Below are 26,205 nucleotides of genomic sequence, written 5' to 3'. Positions count from 1 at the left end.
TAATTGAAGTTGGCATAATTGATAAAATGCCTGCAAACTTGCTGACTCATAAATTGTTGATACATCAGATGCCATATTCTAAGAAAACAATCTGTTGCATAAATTTAGATACTATGATTTTTTAAAAAAATCTATAAATTTATAGATGTTGAAAGCAAACACATCTGTCCTAAGAGTTGATGAGAACGAGGCAGTGGGTCCAAAGTGGAGATAATTGCTAGAGTATTGGGGTCCTGGGCTGTCTGTCCTCTAGACCTCAGTTGTCTCATCTGAGATAACCCAGATGATGCAACTCTAATTATCAATGAAGAGGAGCATGGCCAGAAATATGTGCAAGTTTCATTAGCTGTGAAGATGATTGCTCAAACCTTCTGCATCTGATTATAGCTATAGGGACAACATAAAGAGCACGATTTATTTTATGCAGCTGTTTAGACAGAGGGTTTATTGCTTTCTTTCCTTTAACTACTGTTAAAATGGCCAGAGCTGATTAGAGATTGACTATACTTTTGTTGATGTAGGAAGCATGCTGGTCTGGGTGCCCCACTGAAATGAGGGGTACAGGAGGCATACCTGCTGCTCTGCTTCATAGATATCATTCAGAGGGACCTAGTCCTAAATGTCCCTTACAATCATTGAGAATTGCTCCTCAGGACATTCACAATTCATAAAAATCATTGAATGCAACACTGTAAAAGAGACACAGGAGATACTTTATCATTTCAGACTTGGGGGATTTCTTTCTTTTCCATGGGTGACTTTTTAAATAATCTGTTCACTTCTAATGCTCTTATTATAAACTGGATGTGAGTACATTGAGCCCTAAGTTTCTCAAAGTAACTATGAAGGCTAGACCTCCATGTGGTCATTTTATTTCACATGGAGTCAAGCATCTAATTCTGTGTTACATGAAACAGCATGCTGGATAAAAGTGTCCCTTGGTCAAACATATTTATGAAATCTTGGGTAAGACAAAGTTAAACGGGTTTCTTTCTACAGGACTTCTCTGAGCCTGCATTATGTGGATGTGAACAGGGGTGTTCCAGAAAAAAAAAAAGAAAAAGATATCATGGTGTATGCCAAGCTTCTGCCATACTGGAGCCTTTTTTTTTTCCCTAAAACAGGTAATCTCACAAGACTAGAGTTTGGCAGAACACAGTAGTGAATCCATTGCCTGATCATTCTGGGAGGATGTGGTGACCCCAGTGACATTCTGCATGTCTGTGATGTATATGTGCCCAAAAGCATCACAGAGATATGGACTTTAACCACAAAATTGCATTTGGTTCTAAGGATTCATCTAAAAGGCCACGTCCTTGGAGATATACTATCTAATATCTAACATAGCTCTTTAAAACCACAATGATGTGACTTCTTGTCCTTCATTTTACAGAGGCGCAAGGCAGAAATGATGGAAAAAAACAATATGTATGTGTATGTATAAACACATATGTATAATATACGCAATGTTAAAATGCATGTGTTTGTATACATTGACATCAAACTTGAACATTAAATATTTCCTAAAATGAGCATAACTGTAAAACAGGATTTCAAGCTTCAGCTTTTTAAGAGGTGGAAAAATCATATATATAATCTAGCTGGAGTCTGTAGCAAGGAAGGAACATATACAATATCATAACAAGCTAGTATTAGATTCCAGGCTAGATCCAAGTTCTATGGACTCGTTTATGTTTTACAGTTAGGACACTGACAGAAGACTCACAGTAACGAGTTAGAGCTCATCAATGCAATTTGACTCTACCAAGGTAAGCTCTTTGAACTGGATAAGCTCCGAGTGTCCCAAGTTACCATTTCTTCTGAGCCTCAGTTCCCAACCTGACATTTCACCACCTGCCACCTTGGCACCAGCGTCTCAATTCAGTAGTCTTTAAAGCTCTGGTGCAAATGTCCCTTCCTTTTCTCCCCTTCTCCAATAATGACAACTAAGAGCACTTTCTGTCCTAAGCTTCCCTTGTACTTTATCTGTCCCCCACTTAACAGACATATCTCTCCCTATCTTGTATTTAGTTTCTTACAAACTGATTATATCTGTCCTGCTGGACTCTAAACTCCTCAAGGGTAAGACCTATGTCAGATTTATTTTTAATTCCCTCACCATCTATCACAGTTCCAGGAATTCTGTATGTCCTCAATAAATATTCATTGGATGAATAAATGAATAATGCACAAACATCATGGTCAGGAAAATCTTTGTGGCTATTTGTCATTTTCAATCATGAAATCACCATATCTATAAGATGAATAGGTTTCTAAATAAAGCTGTAATTTCCTAAGTGGAGTGGATTCTGATCCTTATTTGTGAAAGTCAACAACCACATTGTTTGATGTTGCTATGTTAAAGTATAAAAGCAAGAAAGAATTTTATGCTTGACAACTGCTTGTTCTCTCTCTGTCTGTCTCTGTCTCTGTCTCTGTCTCTGTCTCTGTCTCTCTCTCTCTCTCTCTCTCTCTCTGTAACAGATGTCAACCTCAGTTAGATTCAACTCAATTTATTAGTGCATGGCTTTTAGCCAAAAGCAATTCACATTTGCAGAAGTGTACTATCACATATGTCTTAATAACAGAAATGTGTGTTTTTTAAAAATGTATGTGATAAGTCACATATGGTAGAAGGAATCTGTACATCTCTCAGGCCTTGTTGTCACAATGAAAGCTTGGAGATAATTGATGAAGAACATGAACAAATAAGTGAAAGTCTCTCTGATACATTAAAGAGCCACAGTTTCAACATACTAATCAAGCTTTGATACCGGCATGGTTCCAATAGACTAAGAAATAAACCAGCATCTTTTATCCTGATCACTGATCTTAAGAATATTTGATTTTGATTCTTACCCTCAAAGGTAATATTTAATGTTTCAAGGTAAAGTCATTCGTGTATCCAGGTACACTATGTGTTCACATTTACTAAGCATGTATTTCATTTCTCCTTTATACGGAATGTAATTAATGTGTGTAGTCTCCCTGTGGTGATAAAAGAAACTTACGACCATGAAAGTATCAAAAATAAATTGAACAAGTAGTTGAGAAACAGGGAGGGGGAGGTCAACCTTCAGAGAGGAAAATATACAAACTAAATGAATATTGTGACTCTTTTGCCATCATTCTAATTGAAAGCTTACTTAGTTAGATTTTGGGAAGTAACGGAATTTTAGAAAATGTATATACCTTTTGCAATATATTCATCTACCCACAACTTGGAAAACCAGCAATATACTCTAGCTATGCATTCACTGATTTCTGAGGCATCACTGCTCTGTAGATGGATCTCATATCCAGCATAATTTTCAAAGATGGTGAATTAGCAGTGGTTTCTTTGCTCTGAATGAGGATTACGAGGCACATCAGCCCCTTAAAATCCAGAACACACAACCAGGGCTTAGTAAACACCCACTTAATGTTTTAAAGGACAAGAAGAGAAAGGATGGGCTACCAATTTGAATGTCAACTCTAACTGAAAAATAAAAATTCAAAAAAGAGAGAGAAAGGGTTCAGAGTTTAACCTTCTCAGTCATGGAAAAGCTCACATATGTGCCTTTTTCTACCTACCAACTAGAGCAGGGGGTCGATAAACTTATTCTGGAAGGGAGCAGATAGTAAATATTTTTGGCTTTATGATCCATGCAGTTTCTGTCACTACTACTCAACTCTGTTACTGTAGCACAAAAAGAGACATTGACAATTTGGAAACAAATGACTATAGCTGTGCGCCAATAAAACTTTTTTTGTAGATGCTGAAAGTTGAGCTTCATGTAATTTTCATGTCACAAAATAGCCTTCTTTTGATTTTTTTCCCAAACATTTGCCAAACTCTGCTCCAGGGGATGACATCCAATCTCACATATGTATGATCATCTTCACCAATTTTGTGTTCATACTTTACTTGTAAGTAATGCTTCCAGATCTCTCCTTTTCTAGTAACATTGTACACACTTTCCATTGTGTTCAAACAAACCCTAAAATGTTAATTCTTGCATACAAAATCAAGCAGGTTGGAGGTAAAGAAGCTAGAACGAACTGGAGCAACATGGGAATATTTTACAGGTGGCATGAGTCAAGAATAAGGGACTGGATGAATTGGTCAGTTACGACACCTGGGCCCTTTTGATCTGACACTACTATTGTAGAGCCATCCATCTTATTAAACTTCCAGGCCAGGCTCCAGAAAGGACTGTTTTCTGAGATGTGTCTAATTTGTTTACTTGTTCATTCATTCAGAAAACATACATTAAACCCTTACTCTATTTGGGGTCCCAGTACTCTGTGTGTAAGTGAAATTTTCTGGCAGACATCAACAATGGAAATAGGAGCAACCACTAAACGTGAAATGTTTTAAAACTCCACATCCACTCTGTTGTTGGGCTTTGTAATTGCACTATGTTCTGGAATTTCTGTCTTTGGGCTGAGGTCTTGAAGAGGCCTCATTTTTTAAAGTGCCCTGGTTGTGGCTGGGCAAGCGAGTTACATATCGTGAGCCCAAGTGCAACAGAACATTCAAATTCACGCTGAGATCAGTATCTTATTGAATTAGAAGACAATTATAAACATCTACCAGTTGACTGTGATGTAGGCTTATTATTAAAGCAGACTTTCGAATATATTTAAAAGTAAAAAGCTCCAAGTCCTATTACTAATTGTTTGGCTCGCCAATTTTGACTTTTTTCTCTTTACAATATTCCTTAAAGGGCTAGACATTAGATAGAGTCTGCACTGTGAATTAATAAGAGCTAATAGAAATGTAATTATTTGTAGGATTGAATCCTCACAAGAAGCAGAGAGAAAACTGGTCCCACTTCCAGCCCACTAGAGTGCTATCTAATGTAGCCCCACACACTGCCAACGGAACTCACCTCCTATCGAGAGGGTTTAAACTTGGGAGACTTTTGTCCCATCGAGGGCCTAGATTTATACTCCTTCAGCCCCTGCCTGACCCCTTGTGACCTGGGGCACACATCTGCACATGGGTGGACCAAAGGGAGGGGCACAGTTGGACTAGGGGAAAGATCTCTAATGGCCCACCCATGGACTGCAGTCCCAGTGCTGGGTCATTAGAACCATGCTCTAATCTATGGAGCCCACCTGCCACTGGCTCGCAGTAAAGAGGACTTCCAGGCACAGACAGGAAAGAAATCAGGCCACAGAGATTTTGACCCCAACCAAACAATCAGACAAAAAACTCAGCTGCTATATACTCCCATTCTCCCATTGGAATTGACGAATAGAGATGTTTCTCCAGACTCCTTGTCATCGGCATTAGCTGATCGTTCTCCAAGAAGCTATTAAAAATCAATGCATTCCCCATGTCTGCATTTGGTACCCATTATAATGAAAGTCAGTTGACATAAATTAACACTTAGTTCCTAGAGATGCGATATTACCAGACCTATAATAACCCAGCAAATAGAGCAAATATTCTCGAGGCCACAGGACTATCAGGACTGGTATGCAATAGAACACTGCAATTGGATGACACAAACCCAAACGACAAGACAGACATTCTTCTTAATTTTAAAGTCTCCCTTCTGGAAGAGACAGGATGTCTAAGATGTACTATATTTAAAAGAGTGCTGTGCAGTTTGTTTATAATTTAAGAGTACACCATAAAATTCCTTGGAAATAGCTCTCCATTAGCTAGAAAAAAAACCCTGTAGTTAAATATATTTTTATGAGCTTTTCATTAACAGAGTTGCAGGGCCTTGATACCAAGGTGCCAAACCTCCCTACGTGGCTGGAAATCATTTGGCACATTTTCAGCCATTTATGTCTCTGTCATAGGTCCAAGGTTTGCAATTAAAAATGTAATCTTTTTAGCATGTGCAAAACCCAAAGGCTTGAAGCACTATGCATTGAATATGATTATAATAGTATTTGGCAGCTATTCATGGATGGCACATATTAATTTATGTAAACTGGGCACATCTTAGGGCACTTAGGCATCAGGAAAAAATAAAAGCTGGTCTTTGCTCATTGGAGGTATTTCTTTTTGCTTGTTTTTGTTTTTTAAATTGTCGGAAATAGAGATTAACTCAAAACCCAAAGTCTCTTTTATAAACTAATTTTTTCATGTGCATGGAGGCCATTCAAATAAAAATTTCCAACTAATAAAAAATAACTTACTTCACAGGATTATTCTTAGGTTTTGCTTTTTCAACGGCCTGTAAACAGAAGAAAAAAATGCAATTAGACAACATTAGCTGGCATAATCTTTGCAACTAGTTACCCAAACAATAGGCAATATAAAATGCTCTTCAGAAAAATAAGGAGCTAACGAAAGCAGGATACTGGCGATAAGCAGACTGGAGACGCAGAAACCAATTTTCCCCTCCCAGGAAGCATGATCACCTGTCTAAGTGAAGCTTCCACGCATAGGCGGGCATCGTCAGGGCTGCCTGGTGCATTTCACAGTGCCCATAGGAGCAGGCACTTAGAGAAGTTCTCTTAGCTGAGTGGATCTCCTCTCTGTCCACCTTTCGCTCTAATCTTCCCCCCTGTGTGAACCTGCTTGGGTTGTTATGATGGGGTGGTGGAGAGGTAGGTATGGAGAGAACAGTCATGGGCATAGCCTGGATTTTTTGATCTGTGGTGGGGAGCCATATCTCCTGCATTACTATTGATACCTGGCTGCACCTGCATGGTGATAGAAAGGCCAAAATATCCATTTATAAAATCATTTTTATTAGCAGATACCACAAAAGGGCAAGGGATGACCAAAAGCTCGGATCAATTTCCTCTGGTGGAAGCTTTAAGAAAACACACACCAAATCATCGAAATGAGGAAATCTCTGGGCCTCTCAGCCTGCTTTGCCTTAGACATGGAGCCTGGTTCCAGTTTATTGCTGAACCCATTGATCTGTGTACAGTCCATTTATCATTCATGAAAACAGCTAGTGATCTTCACACTATATTAGAAGAAACAACTCAGATCATCTGTCAACAGCCCTCTTATTTCTGTTTCCCTCTCCACAGGGATTGCTTCTCCTTCGATTCTTCTGGAATTAAAATGTTGCTAAGCAACACAGCTGGGGGCGCTGATGGCAGAATGGCTACAGTCTATCAAACTGTTTAAGCACCTGGAGGGTTTTAGCGATGATTTTTTTTCATACTTCTGTAGCATAATTATGTAATCAGAACCCAACTTGTACTCCCCTAGACTTTTTCAGGCTGTAGAAATAACATTTAATATGGGGAGCGTCAAAGCAGCAGTTTGACAACCTCGGGGTTCTGCAGACACTTTTTAAAAGTATCCATTTGGAGACCTTTTTATCTGCGAATCCTGGAGATGGGTGAGGGCCGAGAGAAGAAGAGAATTACTGCTATAAATTAGAAAGTGGAGGCGACCACTTGTAACAGAGATGATTTATAATCTAACATTGGACTTGACATTCTGGGTGACCAATGTATAAGCATATTGAACCCTTGTGTGCATAACAACAATTCAATGCACTTCAAAGCAATTTAAAAAAAAAAAAACAAGTGAAATACTTCCCAAGTTTAGACATTAGTGTTGGAAATCCAAGTGTTTCTCATCTATTATCTCTCTTGTTCTGTTGCTAGATAAATACCCATTGATATTTGGGCACTTCTTTTGGCTCAGTAGCCAAAAATCGTTTTGTTGCCATCTGTGTCTGAGGTTGAATTTTGGCAAGTGGTAGAATAGTGAGACAACTGCAAAGTGAGGTAACAGGTGAAAATGATAAAACAAGGCCTACGTGTGTGGCTGGCCCATGTCATGTCTCACATGCATTTATGATATGAATTCCTGTCCTTGTGAAGGATGGTGAAATGAAGATGTGGATTCTGGACCTCGATTTCACTACAGTACTGTACCCAGTCTGTACACCCATATCTGTCTTTTCTACCAGCTTTTCATCTTGATCTTGGCTGGTTTGGGATACAATAAGGTAGTGGGCTGAAAACATATCATTGTAAAAATCACATGAATCCACTTTTCCCAATCCCTTAAAATGTGAACAAGTCTGTTCTTGAAGAAGACTGAGGTTATCATAAAATAACGGCCATGTCGTTCAAGTGGTTTCCTTTGAAAGCACGCTGGATGTGATAGTATAAGCATGCCACTGGCAGAGACGAGGAGGGGGTAGAGCAAAGTGACATTGCTTAACCTCGCTTTGATACAACAACATGTTTTTTGAAAATGTCTTCTCTATTCTGTGCTTTGGGACTGCCAATTAGACTCAGTTATTTTTTCTCTGATGAGGAGGCACATAATCATGTTCAAGGCCAGTTTCTTTGAAACATATGTCTTTTTATATAGCCATTGTAGGAAAATAACTCCATTCGAATTAATTTCTTTTCTCGGTTGCTTGGCTATTGATTGAAAATGTCTATGCTAAGAGGTTCTCTTTTCTTTGGAAATTAACTCGGGAGCACTCCAAGGTCCCAGCAGTTCTGGTCAGATGTGCTTGGGTCATCCCCCTGTGTGCTCTAAATGGTCATAGGGAGTCCCCAGCAAACATGAGACACAGCTCACAAAATAGTGTTTTTCACTTTAACTCTGATTTGACTTTAAGAATGTGATTAGGAATTATTAAATTTAGAGACTTTGAAGGAAAGTTAAGTGACTAAATGGTGTGAAAAATACATGTCCCTGTAAGGTAGAAGAATTAGCATACAAAATACATAAGGAGAAAATTTATCTTTGGAAATTATGGAATGTAGAAAGACAAAACCAAGTTCCAGATACATGTGCCAGAATGTGAGATATCCTGCAAAAAGAGGAAATCAACATGAAATGATATAGTGTAATTCACCAAGCATTAAGAAGGTTCCATATTGGGATTACAGTTAATTTTGAGTTTAAAAACATACATTAAAGTAATTTAAACTGATTAGAAAATGGAGGCTAGATAGTTAACACTTATGCTGCTTTAACTCGTAATGTCTATATGCTTTTTAAAACCTATATTCTACTTATTTTGTGCCACATTTCACTAACACGATACTTATCTTGCCATTCAGAAAGCTCTAGCATAAGAAAATATGATAAAATTATTTAAAATGTTAAAATGATCCTCTAGTACGGTGTGATGAGAGGTTTGTCACTTACTATCATTGTGACATCAGCAAGGTGGCAAATACCTCTGAGCCTCAGTTTCCTCATCTTAAAAATGAAGATGATCATTTCTACCCTGTACATTAAGGTTGGTTGTGAGTAGGCAACATCCACACCAGTGCTCTAGAAACCATAACATGCTATGCGAATGCAGCACATCATGATTGGGACTGCTTTTCACATTGGTGTCAGTGTATAAATTTTTATGGCCAGGGCATTTATGGGCTTACTATTGAAAAGTTGGTGGTAGCAACCCAATGTGGTTATTCCCATGAGGATTACAGGAGCCACTCTGTTCCTCTCTCTGTAGCAGGAGTAGTTCTGCAGTGGAGAGAATGCTTCTGTCTGGAAAGTCCTACTCAAGGAAGCCTGAAATGTTTAGACCCTGATGGGCCTAGCGTAGGAGGAGAGAGGGCCTCATACCTTCACATGGGCCTCTACCCTGAACCTTCTTGGTGTTGCTGGCAGAAAAGTTAGAACACCTGAGGTTTTGTTGGGGCACAGGCATCTATGTACACAGTGAAATCGAGTTCTCTCTCTCTCTCTCTCTCTCTCTCTCTCTCAAACATCCCTTTTTTGGCTGGTGACTTCTCCATTAGCAATTCCTCCTCTTATACCTCACTCCATCAGGAAGGCTCTTTGCATTTTCACTCACGTTTGACCCTGAGGTTGGGAAGCCCTGAGGATGCTACCCTATCTAGGTGAGCCATCCTGTAATAGGGAATCTTGAGAAATTATATGCCCAGGGAGAAAGCAGTTCTCTCATTCCAAGCAGTGTTTATGAGCTGATTCTTCTCTTTTTACCAGCACTGACTGTCATATTCATAGTGTCCTGCTAAGCACCTCATTTATTTCCTCAGGAGGGATGATGTGGTTAAGAACATGCTCATAGTTGTTTGCTCATTAAATCCATCTTCCTAAAAATAAGAAGATCCTTGCTTTTCTGTTATGTAGACAATCCTTTTGCTGCACAGGAGTTGATGTGCTCAGGGATCATACTGAAATATGTCAACCATGAAATGTAGAGCTATCACAAAAAATAAACAGAAGAAGGAAAGAACAAAAAGAAGAAAGGAAGAAAAGAAAGTGGCTTTCTATTGATTCTCATGACATACATAATATCATATTTCTTTAGGGAGAAAATGATACACTGAAGTCACTTAGGATACTTGGTAGTCATCTTTTACAAACTGATTGACCTTCCTTCAAATTCTTTGGTAAGGTAATTCTGCCCCAGTGATTACATGTCATCAACTATTATTCTAGTCCAATAGACATGTACATTATATTTATTTTTTAATAATTAGAGAATATTTTGGAGTTTTTAAGAAGCATGCCCTGAACAGTTATATCCAGACTTATGACAATACCACCCCCCACCGAGATTTACAGAAAACAGACTCCCTGCAATATGTTTTCTGTTTGTTGACACTTTTAAAGTGAGCTCTCTCAGATGGCCTAGAGATGTTGTAACAGTGTGTTCATTTTACAAGGTTACACATTCAGGTACTGCTTTTTTCCTTAATCAATAATAATGCTGTCAGTCATGCATAAAATGTGATTCTATGAGATCCTATTCTATTAGAACTACTTTCTACGGCAAATACATGTCCTGCTTACATGTCCTCCCTGCAAGAATTCTACTAGCTGATACAGCCAAGCTGGGTCTATACGATATATTTCTTTATAAAAAGTGAAAAGTCAATCATTCAGATAATTTCAAATAACTGAATATTAGACATTACAGAAACAAGATGGAAGAACGATCGATTGCATTGGTTTTGTATTTGTATGTTTTACCTTATTTTTACTTTTCATGGGGCTGTTCTGTGAGACATAGCTATAGCTTAACCTAGTGGCATGTATCGGTAAATTGTATCGATTGTCTAAGTTCAGAAGATAAACTCCTCTATTAACAAATGAACTCATCATTAGGGTATTCAGATGGGCTGAAATCAATACCTACAGAATTGGTTAAATCAATTAAAGAGACATATACTGAGAGCACTTGCCCAAATAAAAAAATGAATTGCTTAATTACAGCATTTAAATGGGTTTCCCTAGAATGAGTGAAACAGCAAGAGGCTTGCATTATATCCTATAGGCTGGGGTTTCAGCTGGCAGCATGCACGCACAGCCAGGATTGTAGATTAAGAGGAGAAAATGTCACTTAGCATTTTGCAACACCTGGATACCTGCCTGAATTTCTGACTTTGCACTCAGGGACTGTCATCTTTAGGAAAACACCTATATTTAACCCTCTGGATAGGTGACTGAAAGGAAATATGAAAACATTCTGTACTTGAACCTTGAACTTATAGGAAGCAAAAACATGCTCTCTATATTGGGCTTGTCCCACTTTAATCTAATTCATCGTTTCCTGTATTATGTAGGTCTGTGCCAGACACAATGGGGGAAGGAATAGAATTTTGACAGGCAGACATTGGAGGAAATCTGTTCCAGGTGGAGGGAACTGTGCTATGCACCTAAGAGTCATTTAATAAACATTGACTGGATAAAGGAATTGGGGATGATTGTGGAGTCTGAGGCCTGAACATTGGTCTGGGTATGAAAGAGTACCAGAGGGTCCTAAATTCTGTGCAGAGGGAAAAAGAGGCCACTGGAGGAAAAGCCGAGCTCTGGAATCATAGGCATCTGGATCTATCATGCAACTGCACATGAAGCTCTCATTCATACCCCTAAGATAAGGGCATCCGGGGGTGGGAGGACAATGACAAGGTGAACTTTCTATCCTGCTTTCTGGAAGAAGGCTATGCCTTCCTCACTCTTCCTATAGCTATGGCCTAGCTTGATCTTTATTATCACTCACCCAGACCATGACCACTGTCACTTCACTGGTTCAATGGTCTCACTATTTTTACCCCATTTTATGCTCCACTTCGATCATATCACCATCTTTCTCAGACTCTTACGTGACTTTCCATTGCTCATTAAATTACTTATCAACTTTACCCACTCTGCAATTCAATGTCCTGTCAATGACAGTTGAATGGCAGCCTTATAGCAGATTCTACTTGTTCCTGCATGTGTATTTTGCTAATATGGCAACCAGAGTTTTACACTGTCTAGCCCAAAGATGATGTGATAACAGGATTCAAAAGTGCTTTCATTCCATTAAGGCTTGCTCCCTTCAGGCTGGCTATTTTGCTGGATAGAAAACCCTTTAGCAAAATTCATTTGTCAACTGGCAATTTTGTTTATAACTAAAGTTTTGGTATGTTGTAACTTAATAAAAAAAATGCACTGTCTTTGGGGAAGAAGCACGTTTCGCTTATAAGAGTCATCTGTCAACAGTAATTCTCTGAGCGGAGTAAATATGGGGACACCAGGCAGAGCATCTCAGTATTGGCTTGAGTTATTTATTTTCCCCATTAGAAGGGCCAGTGTAAGTGGCACTCAGTTACTCTGTTCCCCTGAGGTTTGTGGATTTGAAAATTCAATTGTCTTTCTGCCAGCCATTCTGAGCCATCTTGTCCCTGATGCTGGGTGGGGACACTCCTCACAAAATGACATGTGTCCTTTGGTGTGAGACAATCAATACCTAATAGAGGCTCTCTCCCTACCATGTGTAACCAGGAAAATGAGAAGGGTATTCTTGGTGAACAGTAGGTACTCAATGCCATAAGTATTCCAAAACCTATATGGGAGGGAATACTGGTAATGCATCTTTAGCGTTAGCATACTGATATGTTCAGGTTTTCTGTTCCTTTAGAGCACATTCTATTCATGGTAAGGACACTACAGTAGTCTCCCCTTCTCTGTGGTTTGACTTTCTGCAGTTTCAGTTACCCATGGTCAATTGCAGTCTGAAAAAAACTAAATTGAAAATTCCAGAGGTAAACAATTCATAAGTTTTAAATTGTGTGCCATTCTGAGTAGTGCGATAAAATCTTGCACCATCCCACTGCGTCCCACCTGGGCTGTGAATCATTCCTTTGTCTAGCGTATCCACTCTGTCTATACTTCCCTACCATTAGTCACTTAGTAGCTGGCTTGGTTATCAGATTGACTGCTGCAGTATCACAGTGCCTGTATTCAGGTAACCTTTATTTTACTTCATAATGGTCCCAAAGCCATTCGCATAAGTTTAAATCCAGTATATTGTTATCATTGTTCTATTTTTGTATTAGTTATTGTTAATATCTTACTGCCTAATTCATAAATTAAACTTTGTCTGGGTATGTATGTATGTATGTATAGGAACAAAACATAACATATATAGTGTTCAGTACTATCTGTGGTTTCAGGCATCCACTGGGGGTTTTGGAATGCATCCACTAGGATAAGGGGAACCGCTGTACATCTATCTTTATCCATATACGTGTATTAGAAAACCCAATAGTCTTCCTTCTGTGTTTCTCATTTACTCTCACATTGCTACCACATTCACAACACTTCTGATACCAGGTATGGTATTTTTTCCCTACCAAGCAATTTACTACAACACTAGCTGGGCATCTTAAAATTTAACTCAGTTGTGACACTATCTACATGGAGATAGCATCAGATCCCACAGGTTAAGGGCTCAGTCCCACAAGACTGCCTCCCTCTATTTCAGATGCCAATTGTAGTCCAGGTTATCACTTATGCTTTGGATCTATGGGTTACAAATCAGAGGTTCCCATAGCCCCTTCCTCGGGTTGGAATGATTTGCTAGAGTGGCTCACAAAACTCAGGAAAACAATTACTTATGTTTACCAGTTTACTAAAGGATATGGTAAAGGATAATGATGAAGAGATACATAGGGTGAGGCCTGGGAGGATCCCAAGCATAAGAGCTTCTGTCCCTGTAGAGTTGGGGTTTGTTGCCCTCACAGGATGTGGATGTGACTGCTGAACCTGAAAGCTCTCCAACCCCCATACTATTGGGATTTTTATGGAGGCTCCCTCATGTAGGCACGATCAACTATTAATTCTATTTATAGCCTCTTCCCCCTCTTTAGAAAAGTTGGGAGGTAAGAAATAGGGCTGAAAGTTTCAAGCTTTAATCATAGTTAGGACTGACTATCTGGTGACCAGCTCCCATCCAGAAGCCCACCCAGAGTTGGCCTTTTATCACCAGGAAGTACCAAGGGATGTAGCACCCTGTATCAGCAACTGGGATCAAAAATCAAATATTAGAATAGTATTAGAACAAAAGATGCTCCTCGTGTTCTTATCACCTAGGAAATTATAAGGTTTTTAGGAGTTCTATGCCAGAAATTGGGGCAGATATATGTGTGTGTGTATACATATAGACATATATATATGTATATGTGTGTGGATGTGTATTGCTATTATCTTACAATATCGAATACCAACTGACTTCTCCAAGCCTCGGTGTACTTATTGACGAAATTAGGCAGCTGGAGTAAAGACTCTCCATGGTCGTTTTAAGGTCTGGTACTCTATATTTTAATACACACACAAGTATTTCAGTACATGATCATGCTTGCGGCACTTAAAAACAGTTTTGTCAATGACAGACTGCATATACGGCAGTGGTCCCATAAGATTACAAAATTTCTATCGCCTAGTGATGTCGTAGCCATTGTGACATCATAGCACAATGCATCACTCACATGTTTGTGGTGAAGCTGGTGTAAACAAGCCCGTGCCAGTTGTATGAAGAGTATAGCACATATGATTACACACAATACATAGTACTTGATAATGATACTAAACAATTATGTTACTGGCTCATGTAGTTACTATATTATACTTTTTATAATTATTTTAGATTGTACTTTGGAAAGAGTACACTTATTAAAAAGTGCTTGCTGTAAAACTGTATGCTGTGTTCTGCCGGCAGCAGCCTCATACATACGGCATCTCTTGATTGCATCATTCTCTCTTGTGCTTGATTTCATCTTGTGTTATTTTGTTCATCATGGCCCCTAAGCATTCACGCATTGAGGAAATTGCCTAACAATGTATTTCTCAGAACATATCCATGTCATTAAGTGACACATGACTGTATATATACATATATGATTCAGGACCAAATATGGGATCTGAGTCTACCTCCATTAGCAAGAAACAAGATTTATTAGAAATTTATAAATATTTTAGCTTATGTCCCAAAGACTCCTATAACATAACTCAGGAATATAAGTCATGCCATCACATACATTTGGAAGGGTCCGCTGCTTTTATCTGCCTATCCACTTGAATTTTGAATGGTTGATTTTGGACTGGTAGCTAATCTCAAATTTGAACACCTCTTCTGTGCACTTACAATGTTAATGTTCTTTGATTTTGCTAAACAAATAGAAAAAACTTAATACAGCTGTAAAGAATAAGATTCTGTTTTCCCCTCAGGATAAAGTCCTGGGTGTTTGCAGCCCACCTGGTAGCTTTTCTAGCAGATAGCAGATACCTGGGAGACAGAGTAAAGCATTTTTGGGGCACTATACCAAAGCCCCAGTGAAATTTTCAAAGCCAGCATATAAATTTAAAAATCTTACATTTTCAGTTTGGCAAAGTGCTTTATTATACAGCTTTTACTGGAGATGTGCATATTGCTGTAATATATACTAAAACCCTGAATCAACTCAAGACTTGGAAAATTCCAATAAACATAGGTACACATGGTACATTGCCCGGGGTTTGTTAGCTAATGACTCCGAGACAGAACCTCCAGGCTCCAACCATGAATTTGGAATCCAAATTTGGGTAATGAAGGAGTCTAAGAGAAAGAACATGTTTCAATTAAACAAGGAGTGTGGTGAGAGTAGAGGGAAGACCAATGTTGTCTAGCCACTTTCTTGAGCCCAGGGACAGTGACAAGAGAAACATGGTGATGCCTTTCCCTTCTAATTCAAATCAACTTGGTGATCCCCAGCTTCCCAGAGGTGGCTGCTATACTCCCTGCCACCCTCTGTACTGAGCCAGATATGTGCCACGTGGCTCTTTGTGGGAAAAAAAAATGTGACTATTCATGTCCTGCATGAGAGTGATCCATTCTGAAATAGCAGATTGTAGCCAACTTTGTTCCTGTTTGTTGTTGGCACAGGCAGAACACCGTCACCAATATCTGATTTAAAGTCATTGTGAGAAAAGTTTTAAGCAAGACAAAACAGCCATTGGCTTTGCAACTGAAATTCTCATAGATGAATAATTCACAAATTGTAGTGGACATTAACTTGTATCTGGTCATCAGCAGTGACAAGCACAGCATGTACAAACTTTGTGTTTCTCTGCATCTCTGTGCTCAAAGTATTTTATCGAGATTACTATAAAAAGGCGATCTACGGAGGTTACAAGTCAAAATATTTGGTACTAAAAGTAGAATACATAATTACAATGAAAAAAATCAGTATATAGGTTTCTAAACAGTCACAGAATTGCCTGAAGCACTTTAAAAATCACATCATACAAACTCTAAGCAGTTTCTTATTAATCTAGTGTCTACACTAATACAGCCAAATGGGGAACACAATCTTGGGAATATAAAAGCCAATGTTATTCTATTAACCTTATATGTTATTCTATTTACTTTCCTGTCTTTAATGAATAAATTAAAATGTCCTCTCATTCTCTAATTGCTGGATAGTTAGAGGATGACAATGTACAGGTTTTATTCAGGTATATTTTATAGCCTTAACAGCCTGAACTCGATCATTTTGAGAGGGATTTCAATGAAAGGCAATGACAGATAAACTGTTTACATTAAAAGACTCTATCAAAGCTATTTTGCACCTGGTTTCATCCTAATCCATCTGCTGTTTCTATAGCTCTGACAGGCTGACCTCTCTTGCTGTGCGTGCCATATCGATGTCATCACTAAAGAGACCTTCCCCAGCCTTTCTGCTGATAACAAAGTGAATGGAAATGCAGAGAAACCTTGGGGAGGTAACAACTTGTTCAGCACGATGAGGGAGAACTGTGGCTAAAAAATAGGAACGCTTACAGCAGGGAAGAGTGTTTGTTCTCACAACTAATGCACTCACTACAGCACGTCAGCTTCAAAAGAGCCAGCTGAGAGCGAGAATAACATTTATTGCAGTTTTTTCATTAGCAAACTTTAAACATAAAAGTGGGCTTGAATTTAACTTGTCTAGTATGTTTTGAAAGTTCGATATGCATCACAGGTATAAGGAACACATCTGAAAGCTTCCAGGATGTTCACATTTTCTGCTACTGTGGAATTTATTTCATTTGAAATTATCAAATAATGACCTAGCCCATGAGCTGGCCCAACAATAACAAAACGAACAAACAAATAAACAAAATCAAATGAAACATAAAACCAAAATCAAAAACCTGGACTAAAAGCAAGCTGTTTTGTGTTTGAGGTAATTAATGATCTTCAGACAAGTATAATTATGAAGTGGAGGGCAAGGGCTAAAAAGATATTATTTCTCTGTAAATGTTAACATGCTTGAGGTGCAGCTCAGCTACTAGCAGCTAGTCTAAAACTACACACATTCCCAGGAATTAAGTGCATATTCCTAAGGGTACAAGGGCAAACCTTACACAGAAAAAGAAAGAAGACTGGATTAAATAAAATTGCATACATTGGGGTTACTTACAATAATGTATCCAGACACAACTCCTTAGAATGCCTTTGTGCTCAAAGCAAATTTGAATTGTTCGGCTGTATTGAAAGCACTAACATATCACTCCAAGCTTTATCTAGAGTCCTTTAGCTGAGCTTGGTTACTAATTGAACATTTCCAGCCACATTATCCATTTTCTGAACTTCTAACTTGGCTAAATGAAGTCATCTAAGCTGTCAGTCTAATTCACACTAATAACAAGATGTTATTAACATTAAAATTCCCTGAAGGGGGCTTCTAACAATACTTATTTTTTTATGGCCTTTATATTTCTAAAGTCTGTTGCTTCTAATGCCAATCTGAGATGATTAGGGCAGCAGTCCCCAACCTTTTTGGCACCAGCGATGGGTGCTCCTATGAGACTCTAATGCCTGAGGATCTGAGGTGGAGCTGAGGCAGTGATGCTAGCGCTGGGGAGCAGCTTCAAATAAAAAGCTTTTCTCACTCTCCCCGCCACTTACCTCCTGCTGTGCAGTCAGGTTCCTAACAGGCCGCAGACCAGTACCGGTTCATGGCCCAGGGAGAGCTACAACCAGATCTAATCTGACTTCAGAACCTAGGTATCACAGACCATCCTGCCACCAGAATGTTTATAATAACAGACTACATTTTCAGAGCTGTGAAAATCAAACATCATGCTATCATTCGATCAAATATTAAGCAGATATTTTCATGGTTCTATGAATATGTGCTGGAGGGAGCTCTGGAGTTTGGTCACCACACATTCTAGAAGCCTTTGGAATAGGTCAAATTGTAGATAACTTAAAACTTTAAAGACAGCAATTTTAATAAACCTGTCAATACAATTTCTTTGTTAAAAAACATTTGAGACTGATTATGCTGCTTATATTGAAAGAGAAGCACTAGGTCTATATCTTTAGATCTTTTATTGACCTGCAAGCACAGCATCAATAGCTGGTTCTCAGCTGTAGATGAAAATTGATTCCAGGATTAACCCCTCATTTTCATGGGTTCTTTTAATCCTGAGAAACATAAGAAATTTTTTTTTGAAAAGGAAAACTGAAGGTGCACTGCTATGAGGTTAGGGTGTTCAGAGAAACCTAGTCCTATGAACTCCCATGAAGTCTGTCCTACTTGATCATATCACTCTCTCACCAAATCCCAATAAGCTCATCACAGCATCACCGCCAGCCCTGATGACTGGCTTGAAAATGGCAGTTCAATAAGTGTTGCATGGGGAAGGCCAGGGTTGGATTTTATATCTATGATGCCAACAGCACCAGCTGAGAAGTAAAAATTTGGTCAGCTGGGTCATGGACATCATATAGACCCACATCCCAAACATATTATTGATCTCCAACTTAAAAAAGAATGTACTGCAATACGTATGTTTGTGCAGACACTAAGTATGAAACATTTCATCTAATTCGAACACTTTTCTGGAACATTCCAATGTCCAACATCAACTTCAAATGATTATTTTCCATCCAGGGTCATTTTCTGAGAGAAAACCAAAGTACAGCCTTCCTCCAGGGTGGAGAGAGAGCTCAGAAAAATAAAGTAAGAACTGCAAGAAAAATGCATGACCCGACTCTCCACCCATTCCAGTCCTTTGAAGAAAATCTCTTTTTTAGAGACATGTAATTTTCTGGAGGATTTGGTGCAGCATCATTGGCCTTCCTTCCTATGATGTCTGGTTTAAAGCTTGTCAGGACTCAGGGGGAGGAAAGGTTATTCACATCCAATGGGTGCCTTTGAGGGGCAGTTAAGACACTAAATCCAGTCCCTAGCAGACCCCTATGGACACCAAGGCCCAAATGAAAGGGCAGTATCTATTTACCAATGGATCCAAAAGAGGGGGGTTCTAGTGAATGTTTTAAAGGGCAATAAGGAAGAATACTCACCTATTTATGTACAGCTTGAAACTTTCAAGCTATTATCTTACACTCAATCTTCACAAATACTCCTATGAGTTGGACAAGACTGGTTTATCTTAGTTTATTAGTGGGAGATCTGAGATTCAGAGATATTAGGTGATTTGCCTAATGTTGTGCAGCTAGTCTGTTAGAGCTGGGATTGAAACCCAGGCTTTTCTATTCCAACAGCCATGCTGTTAACGACTACATGTACAATTTCCCATGGTCGGGCTCATGCAGATATTACACATTAGGACAAGACGGAAGCTTTTATTCAAGTTTGCCACATATTTCCACTTAATCATTAAATCCTCACTATGACCTAATAAAGTAGCTGCTATTGTTATTTCCATTGTATAGACACTTAGGCCTTTAGTCTGAAGTCACTCAGCAAGTGGCAGAGCCAGAATTCAAATCTGTTCGATTATACATCTATGCTTTTGTTCGCTCCCCTCCACTGTTCCAGCACCACCACACCACCTTGGAAGACAGCATGGACATATCTACTTCCAAAATAATCTCAACTGAGAAAGCAAAATGTAATGGGGAGTGTGGAGAGACCACACAAACTACTGACAAACATTTTCAGGGTACATCACTATTGTTTTTTCACTGAAACCATGAGCATGCATGATTGTGTATCTCCGATTTTAAGAGTCACTAGAAGGTAAAATTTTTTATTAAAAATGTTTCTTATAACCACGAGTCTCCATGACTGACCATTTGGTACCTTTAATTTGTATATTATAATTCTTCCATTCTGGCCTCATGCTCCACTTTTCCATTTGCAGGAAAAATACTTAGCATTTAAAAATATTCTCATTGTTCTATTGGTGTCTGCTTGTGCACAACACCTGCTCAGCATGGCTAGTACTGCTGTGGATGGTGCCAGTGTTGGGGGCTGGGACAGAGGAAGTGGTTCTGATTATGAGACACTTGGGACTAAAATGTCAAATCAGAAACAGACACGTCTTGATCCTGTGTTTCATTTTCATGCATGCATTTGAAATGCATTCTCCTGGGATTCGTTATGTTGTAAATCATAGCATAATGTCTTAGAAGCTTTTTGAAAAAGATTGGTGTGTACTCACTAAACCTGGACAATTTGGGTCTCCTTAGGTGAGTCCAGGTGCAATGATTATGGATGAGGTAATTTGAGGATGTCTCCAGAAAGTTAATAGCTTTTTTTATTGGAGTATGTCTGTATGAACGTAGCCACTGGATTCTGAGAAAGTTTCTAAGTATAATATCAGCTCAAACCAATGGTGTGGTCTGGTCCCTTAGACAGATAATTTAATGCACCAATGCATTTGTTTGTATGCTTTTCTCACAATCATCTTGCCACAAATAGAATGATTCTGTAATTCTGTAGCTCAGACAAGAGCCCCAAACTTATCTCTAAGGTTTGCTGAAAGGCTCATATGAGACAGAGCACCTTAACTTAATGCCTGGCACAGAGCAAGTTAGCTCCATAAATGGGAGCACTCAGCTCTCCTCCTGATGTTGCCAGAGGCATAACAGTCCTAATTAAATGATGACAGACTATAACTATATTATCTACATGGCACTGTTATCTCACTTGAGAAGAAAAATGATTTTGGCAGTTCTTCAATGAGTTAAACATAGAATTACTATATGATTCAACAATTTTATTTTAGGTGGAAGAATTGAGAGAAATATTCAATTCAAAAGAACTGAAAATGTGTTCCAACAAAAACCAAGACATAAATGCTCTAATAGCACTATTTACTGCAATAGCCAAAAGGTGGAAACAATCAAAATGTTCAAGTGATGAATGGATAAACAAAAGGTAGTATATCCATACACTGGAATACTATTTAGCCATAAAAAGGAATGCAGTATTGATACATGCTACAACATGGACAACCCTAGAAAACACTATGGTAAGTTAAAGAAGGCAGTTATAAAAGGTCACATATTATATGATTTCATTTATATGAAATAGGCAGATTCATAGAGACAGAAAGTAGATTTGTGGTTGTCAGAGGCTAAGGGATTAGGGAAATTGGGAGTAACTATTTAATGTATGTGAGATTTCTTTTTGGGGTAAGGAAAATATTCTGGAACTCGTGATAGATGCACAACTTAGTGAAAATACTAAATGCCACCAAATTGTACACTTTAAAATGATGAATTTTGTTATGTAAATTTTATCGCAATAAAAATAGAAAAATGATTTCAATCCACACATCTTTGAAAAAGAATGTTAAGCTTCATAAAGTCAGAGCTCACCAAACATGGCTGTCACTGGTACTTCTGCTGCTACACATGCATTCTCTCTTCGTTTTTAGACTTCCTGCCTTTTAACCAGTCCTCAAACTCTATAAGGAGGGGTCATTAGCAAGTGTTTATAACCTTGTGCTCGCTTCTTGCATCTTGGGCCCAGCTAAGGAAATAAGTTGTCTTTTTGCCATACTTCAGATTTTCCTGTTCGACCTCTCTTTCAAATGATAAGCTTTTTTGAGGAAGGCATGACTGGTCTAAGGACAGCATGCCACAAAAAGCTTCCAACTCAAAAATTGGGATTTTCCAAGAGTCTTGACACTTAAACAAAGTCACCACAAACATCCTAAAACCCCAGATGATTTGGACCAACAAATGTGATGCTACTTCTTTAGGTTAATACAGAAAATGACTTGAGAAGCTAAAAAGCAGATTGTATTTATGTGATCACATAGAGAGGAAGTCCATATGCAAAATCTATTCTTACATTGTTGATTTCTGCTTTAAATACTTCTATTAAAAAGGAATGTTGCATCAGTCAGAATTGATGATCTAGAATTATTTTGTTTTATTTACCAATACAATGTTCTTGTCATTAGTGTATTAAATGAAGAAAACAGGAATGGCAGACAGTGGAATTTAAGTGTACACTTCACATTTGCTCTGAGCCCGTGACTCAAGTAGGAGCCAGGGACTCCTTTGATTCTGTATATTAAATGCACAACAAGCCCCTGGGAGACAATTGTGTTTGTTCTTGATAAAACACCAAAGTTACAGAGATTCAATATTTACATACTATCAAAAATGTAAGGAGAATAAAGTGGAGAAAATAAAGGAGAAGAAAGTGTTGGCGACAGAATATTAATGATGTGTTCAATTTAAAAATTATAACGGATGGTAGGAGTTCTCATGTGATAAATAATTATAGAGGAGAATGGAGTAGGTGAGCCTTGAGAATTTTTTCTATGCTTTTCTTTGCAGGCTCCTCACAAAATATTTAGTGGTATGAAGTTCCATATTGTTAACTATCTTGAAATATCAGTGTGCAAGCATTCCTAAATGTACTGATCAAGGAATTATAAAACTGAAACAGTCTGGTTTCAGTTTTAGAACTTAGCAGACTTCACTGTAGAAAGAACTTGGTCAGACATTGGCTTTTTAAAAAAAGATAATTATTCAGTGAGAGTTCCTTAGTTGATGTGATAAGAGAAAATACACAAGCATCATTGACGTTGCACACTGCATTGCCATTCTCATGATTTATCAACGATACTTGGCCTTTGCAAATCAAGAATCCAGTCTCATTGGAAATGCTGAAAACACACATGCCTGCCATTTAACTTAGTTGTAAACACTGCAAATGCTCATAATGCAGAATGTTAGAAGATGGGGCAGCAGCAAGCTTTTGCCAAATGCTTTTTGCCTGAAGGTTCATGTAAGCTGCAAGATGCTGGGTACTGATTTTCAGCTGTGTTCTGAAGTGGTGCACCTGGGATAAGTGAATGGACCAGTCACATTTATATTTTAATTAATTAATAAGTATGGGCTCTAAGCCTCACTAAGGGAAAGTTACACCTCACTCAAGACATAGTAAGTCCAAGAGAGGGAAAAAAATCTCAGTTGCTTCTGATGACCAGTACTGTGTATGTCAAGGAAGAAATAGAGGAAGAAGGTGAAAGCAGTTTTCAAAATCTCAGCATCTCCTCACTATAGTTTTAGTGAAAGTGTGAGCTGATTCAATCTGTTCCAGAACGCTATGCCTATTTTCGCTTCTTCTTGCTGAAGCCCAGAAATGAAGCAGAGATTGGCTTGTGTATGACAGAACCACTCCAGTTCCTCTTACTCCCCACCCTGAGGTCCCAAGCCCAGCCCTGAGCTGTTCCTACCTGGTAGAGCTCAGTGGCAGTGCACTGAGTGGTCAAGGTCTTCACAGGTTCAAGGTCATCTTCATCACTACTCAACTTCAGGTCATCCTCAAGCATCCTACAAAAAAAAGAGTGGTGTTCATATTAGAAAATGTCTTTTCTAAACCATGTTCAGATAGATCTTGCAATGAGGATAAAATATTGGAGCTACAATTTGACAGCTGCAATCCTGTCAAAGGTGCAGAGGGAACTGAAATTCTTTCAGCTAATTAGATATTTGAGCTCTTATATTTATGTCATACTCTGTACATGTCTTCCCTCTCTACCTTTCCCTAAATCAAGAGGGGAAAAAAAGACTATTTCAGCATCTCCAGAGATGACTGGAGTCTATATATTTTTACTACTGAAGGCATAATAAATGTACTGATCAATCACTGCAGAGGTGGGATGTGGCATTGGATCTCCACAGGAAAAGGATGTTTCAAGTCTCCAGTGAAACAATAGGGGTATGATAACAGCCCCTAGCTCCAGAGGCTATTGTCAAAGCCTGCTGGAGCTCTCTGGAGGACAGAGGTAAAAGGCCCAGTGAACTTCCACTACCTTTCAGTGCCCTTTGCACTGTGGCAGCTCGGTGACCACAAAATAGCTAGGCGAGAGATGGCTAGTCATTAACCTTTTGATATATGACTGATCTCTCCCTGTAAAATTTGATCCAAGAGATGTAAACCTATGATGTGGATAAGAAATCTTTCTCTCCTAAGGCAAGGAACCTGAAATATATGAGTGGTCTGAATTTTGGTGATGAATTAGCACCTTCAAAATTGTTTATTGAGTACACAGAGCCTTTTGTTTCTGCAGAGATATTAATTCCAGTGCTACCGCTCTAGCTACCAATTTGAGCTACAGAAGAAAGACTGCTTATCATCTTAAACTTCCAGTTATAGAACATTCAAAGAGCAATTGGTGATAATATTTTTATTTAGTAAATATACCTATAGACCTTGTCCCTAGACTTCAAGTGGGGGCAGTCCCAGCTTCTCTAGAATGATTACCATTTTCCAAGCATGCTTTGCTCTTTCTTGCTGGTAATAAAGGGCTTTATTCTCTCTCTCTCTCTCTCTCTCTCTCTCTCTCTCTCTCTCTCTCTCTCTCTCTCTCTCTGTCTCTTTCTCTCTCTTTCTCTGTGTGTGTGTGTGTGTACAGATAGGCAATACCTATGTGTTAATTTGCATCTCAGTGTTTAACAAGATAGATGATAAATGATCCCTATCATTTATAGTATGTATTTCTATATCAGAAAAGGTGTTAAGTATTTGACCAGTAGCATGCAATTTGGACCCTATGAAGGAGGTGCTATTATTAGCTCCATTTTCTAGATGGAAATGCCATGGCTTACAAAGGTTAAGGAACTTCTTCATGATCATGCAGCTAGGAAATCTTGGAGGTAAACATGGAACCTATATCATCTCTAGCCAGAACTTGAGAGTATAATATTTTCCTAGAGGTGTATTAAATAAATTTTTAAAAAAAAAACAACCAAAAAACATAAGACAAGAGAGAACATATTGACATGGAATCTAGTTGGATTCAATTGTTGGTTTATCATAAACTCTCATAACTTGGGTAAGACAATTACTGTCTCTGAGCCTCATCTGTGTCTCTCATCTGTTAAATGAGATAATGATTAATTTACACTCTAGCATGTGAAATACTTTATGAAAACACAAAATTAATGCAGGGTATCATTGTTTGTTTGGACATATATCTTCATAGTTAGAAATAATGTACACCATTAATAATATTAACAATTAATGACACGCAAAGTCTTTGTTAGACTTTGTTCTTCTAATTTTAATTTGCTGAACAAACTGTAGGTAAGTCATAATGATTCAGGAAATGTCTCATTGAGTCTCAAGCTGGATCCAGAAATGGGCTCATGGTCTTCAGGCTACATTCCTTCAGGTAGAACAAGCACATCCAAAGCCAAAGGGTGAAGACCCGAATTCAGCAGTTATTTCACTCTCCAATCACCTCTATGTAATTTTAAGATGGAAATCAAAGGCCCTCCACTGTTCAGTTCTGGAAACAGGCAGCCAGTCTACATAGTGAATGACATTAAACACTCCCAGTACAACAAGCTTGGTATGGATTTGGTTGTTAATAAAGGACAATTTGATTCATGTATTCAAGTCCCAGTAAATACAATACAAGGAAGTAACTAGGAAGGCAAACTACTATTAGTTATCTTTAGAGGTGTTAAGCATTCATTTCATTCCACTCTTTCCCTGACCTATTAAGCTTTATTATTGAATATAAATGTACTTGTTTGCATTCCCATCCATTGCTAATGCTGACCATTACACCAGGGAAACCATGAGATTATGAAAGATTTTTGATTTAATTATTATAGCAGCACCATTCACAACCATTGCAGGTAAAGTAGTCTCAGCAGAAAAATGGTAGTCTATTTTCATGAGGTTATTATTCTGTAGACAAATTCATTACACACTGGATATCCCAAAATGTGAAAAAAAATCATGCTCATATTAATGTATGCCTGTGTG

At 38.4% G+C, this 26,205-nt stretch overlaps 1 protein-coding gene across 8 annotated transcripts in view; it reads right to left on the bottom strand.

Annotated features, from left to right (window-relative positions):
* Window positions 1-26,205, bottom strand: part of AFF2 (AF4/FMR2 family member 2) — a 445,289-nt gene that overhangs the window by 79,860 nt on the left and 339,224 nt on the right. For all 8 annotated transcript variants that reach the window (XM_036227103.1, XM_036227107.1, XM_036227104.1 and 5 more), the window contains 2 exons: window positions 23,663-23,759; window positions 6,142-6,179 (listed from right to left, as the gene is read on the bottom strand). In XM_036227103.1, the coding sequence (XP_036082996.1) occupies window positions 6,142-6,179; window positions 23,663-23,759 (135 nt within the window). The remainder of the gene's footprint in view (window positions 1-6,141; window positions 6,180-23,662; window positions 23,760-26,205) is intronic.

This window comes from Rousettus aegyptiacus, unplaced genomic scaffold (assembly GCF_014176215.1).
Source record: "Rousettus aegyptiacus isolate mRouAeg1 unplaced genomic scaffold, mRouAeg1.p scaffold_m13_p_9, whole genome shotgun sequence".
NCBI lineage: Eukaryota > Metazoa > Chordata > Mammalia > Chiroptera > Pteropodidae > Rousettus > Rousettus aegyptiacus.
This window is presented reverse-complemented; position numbering and strand designations above follow the sequence as displayed.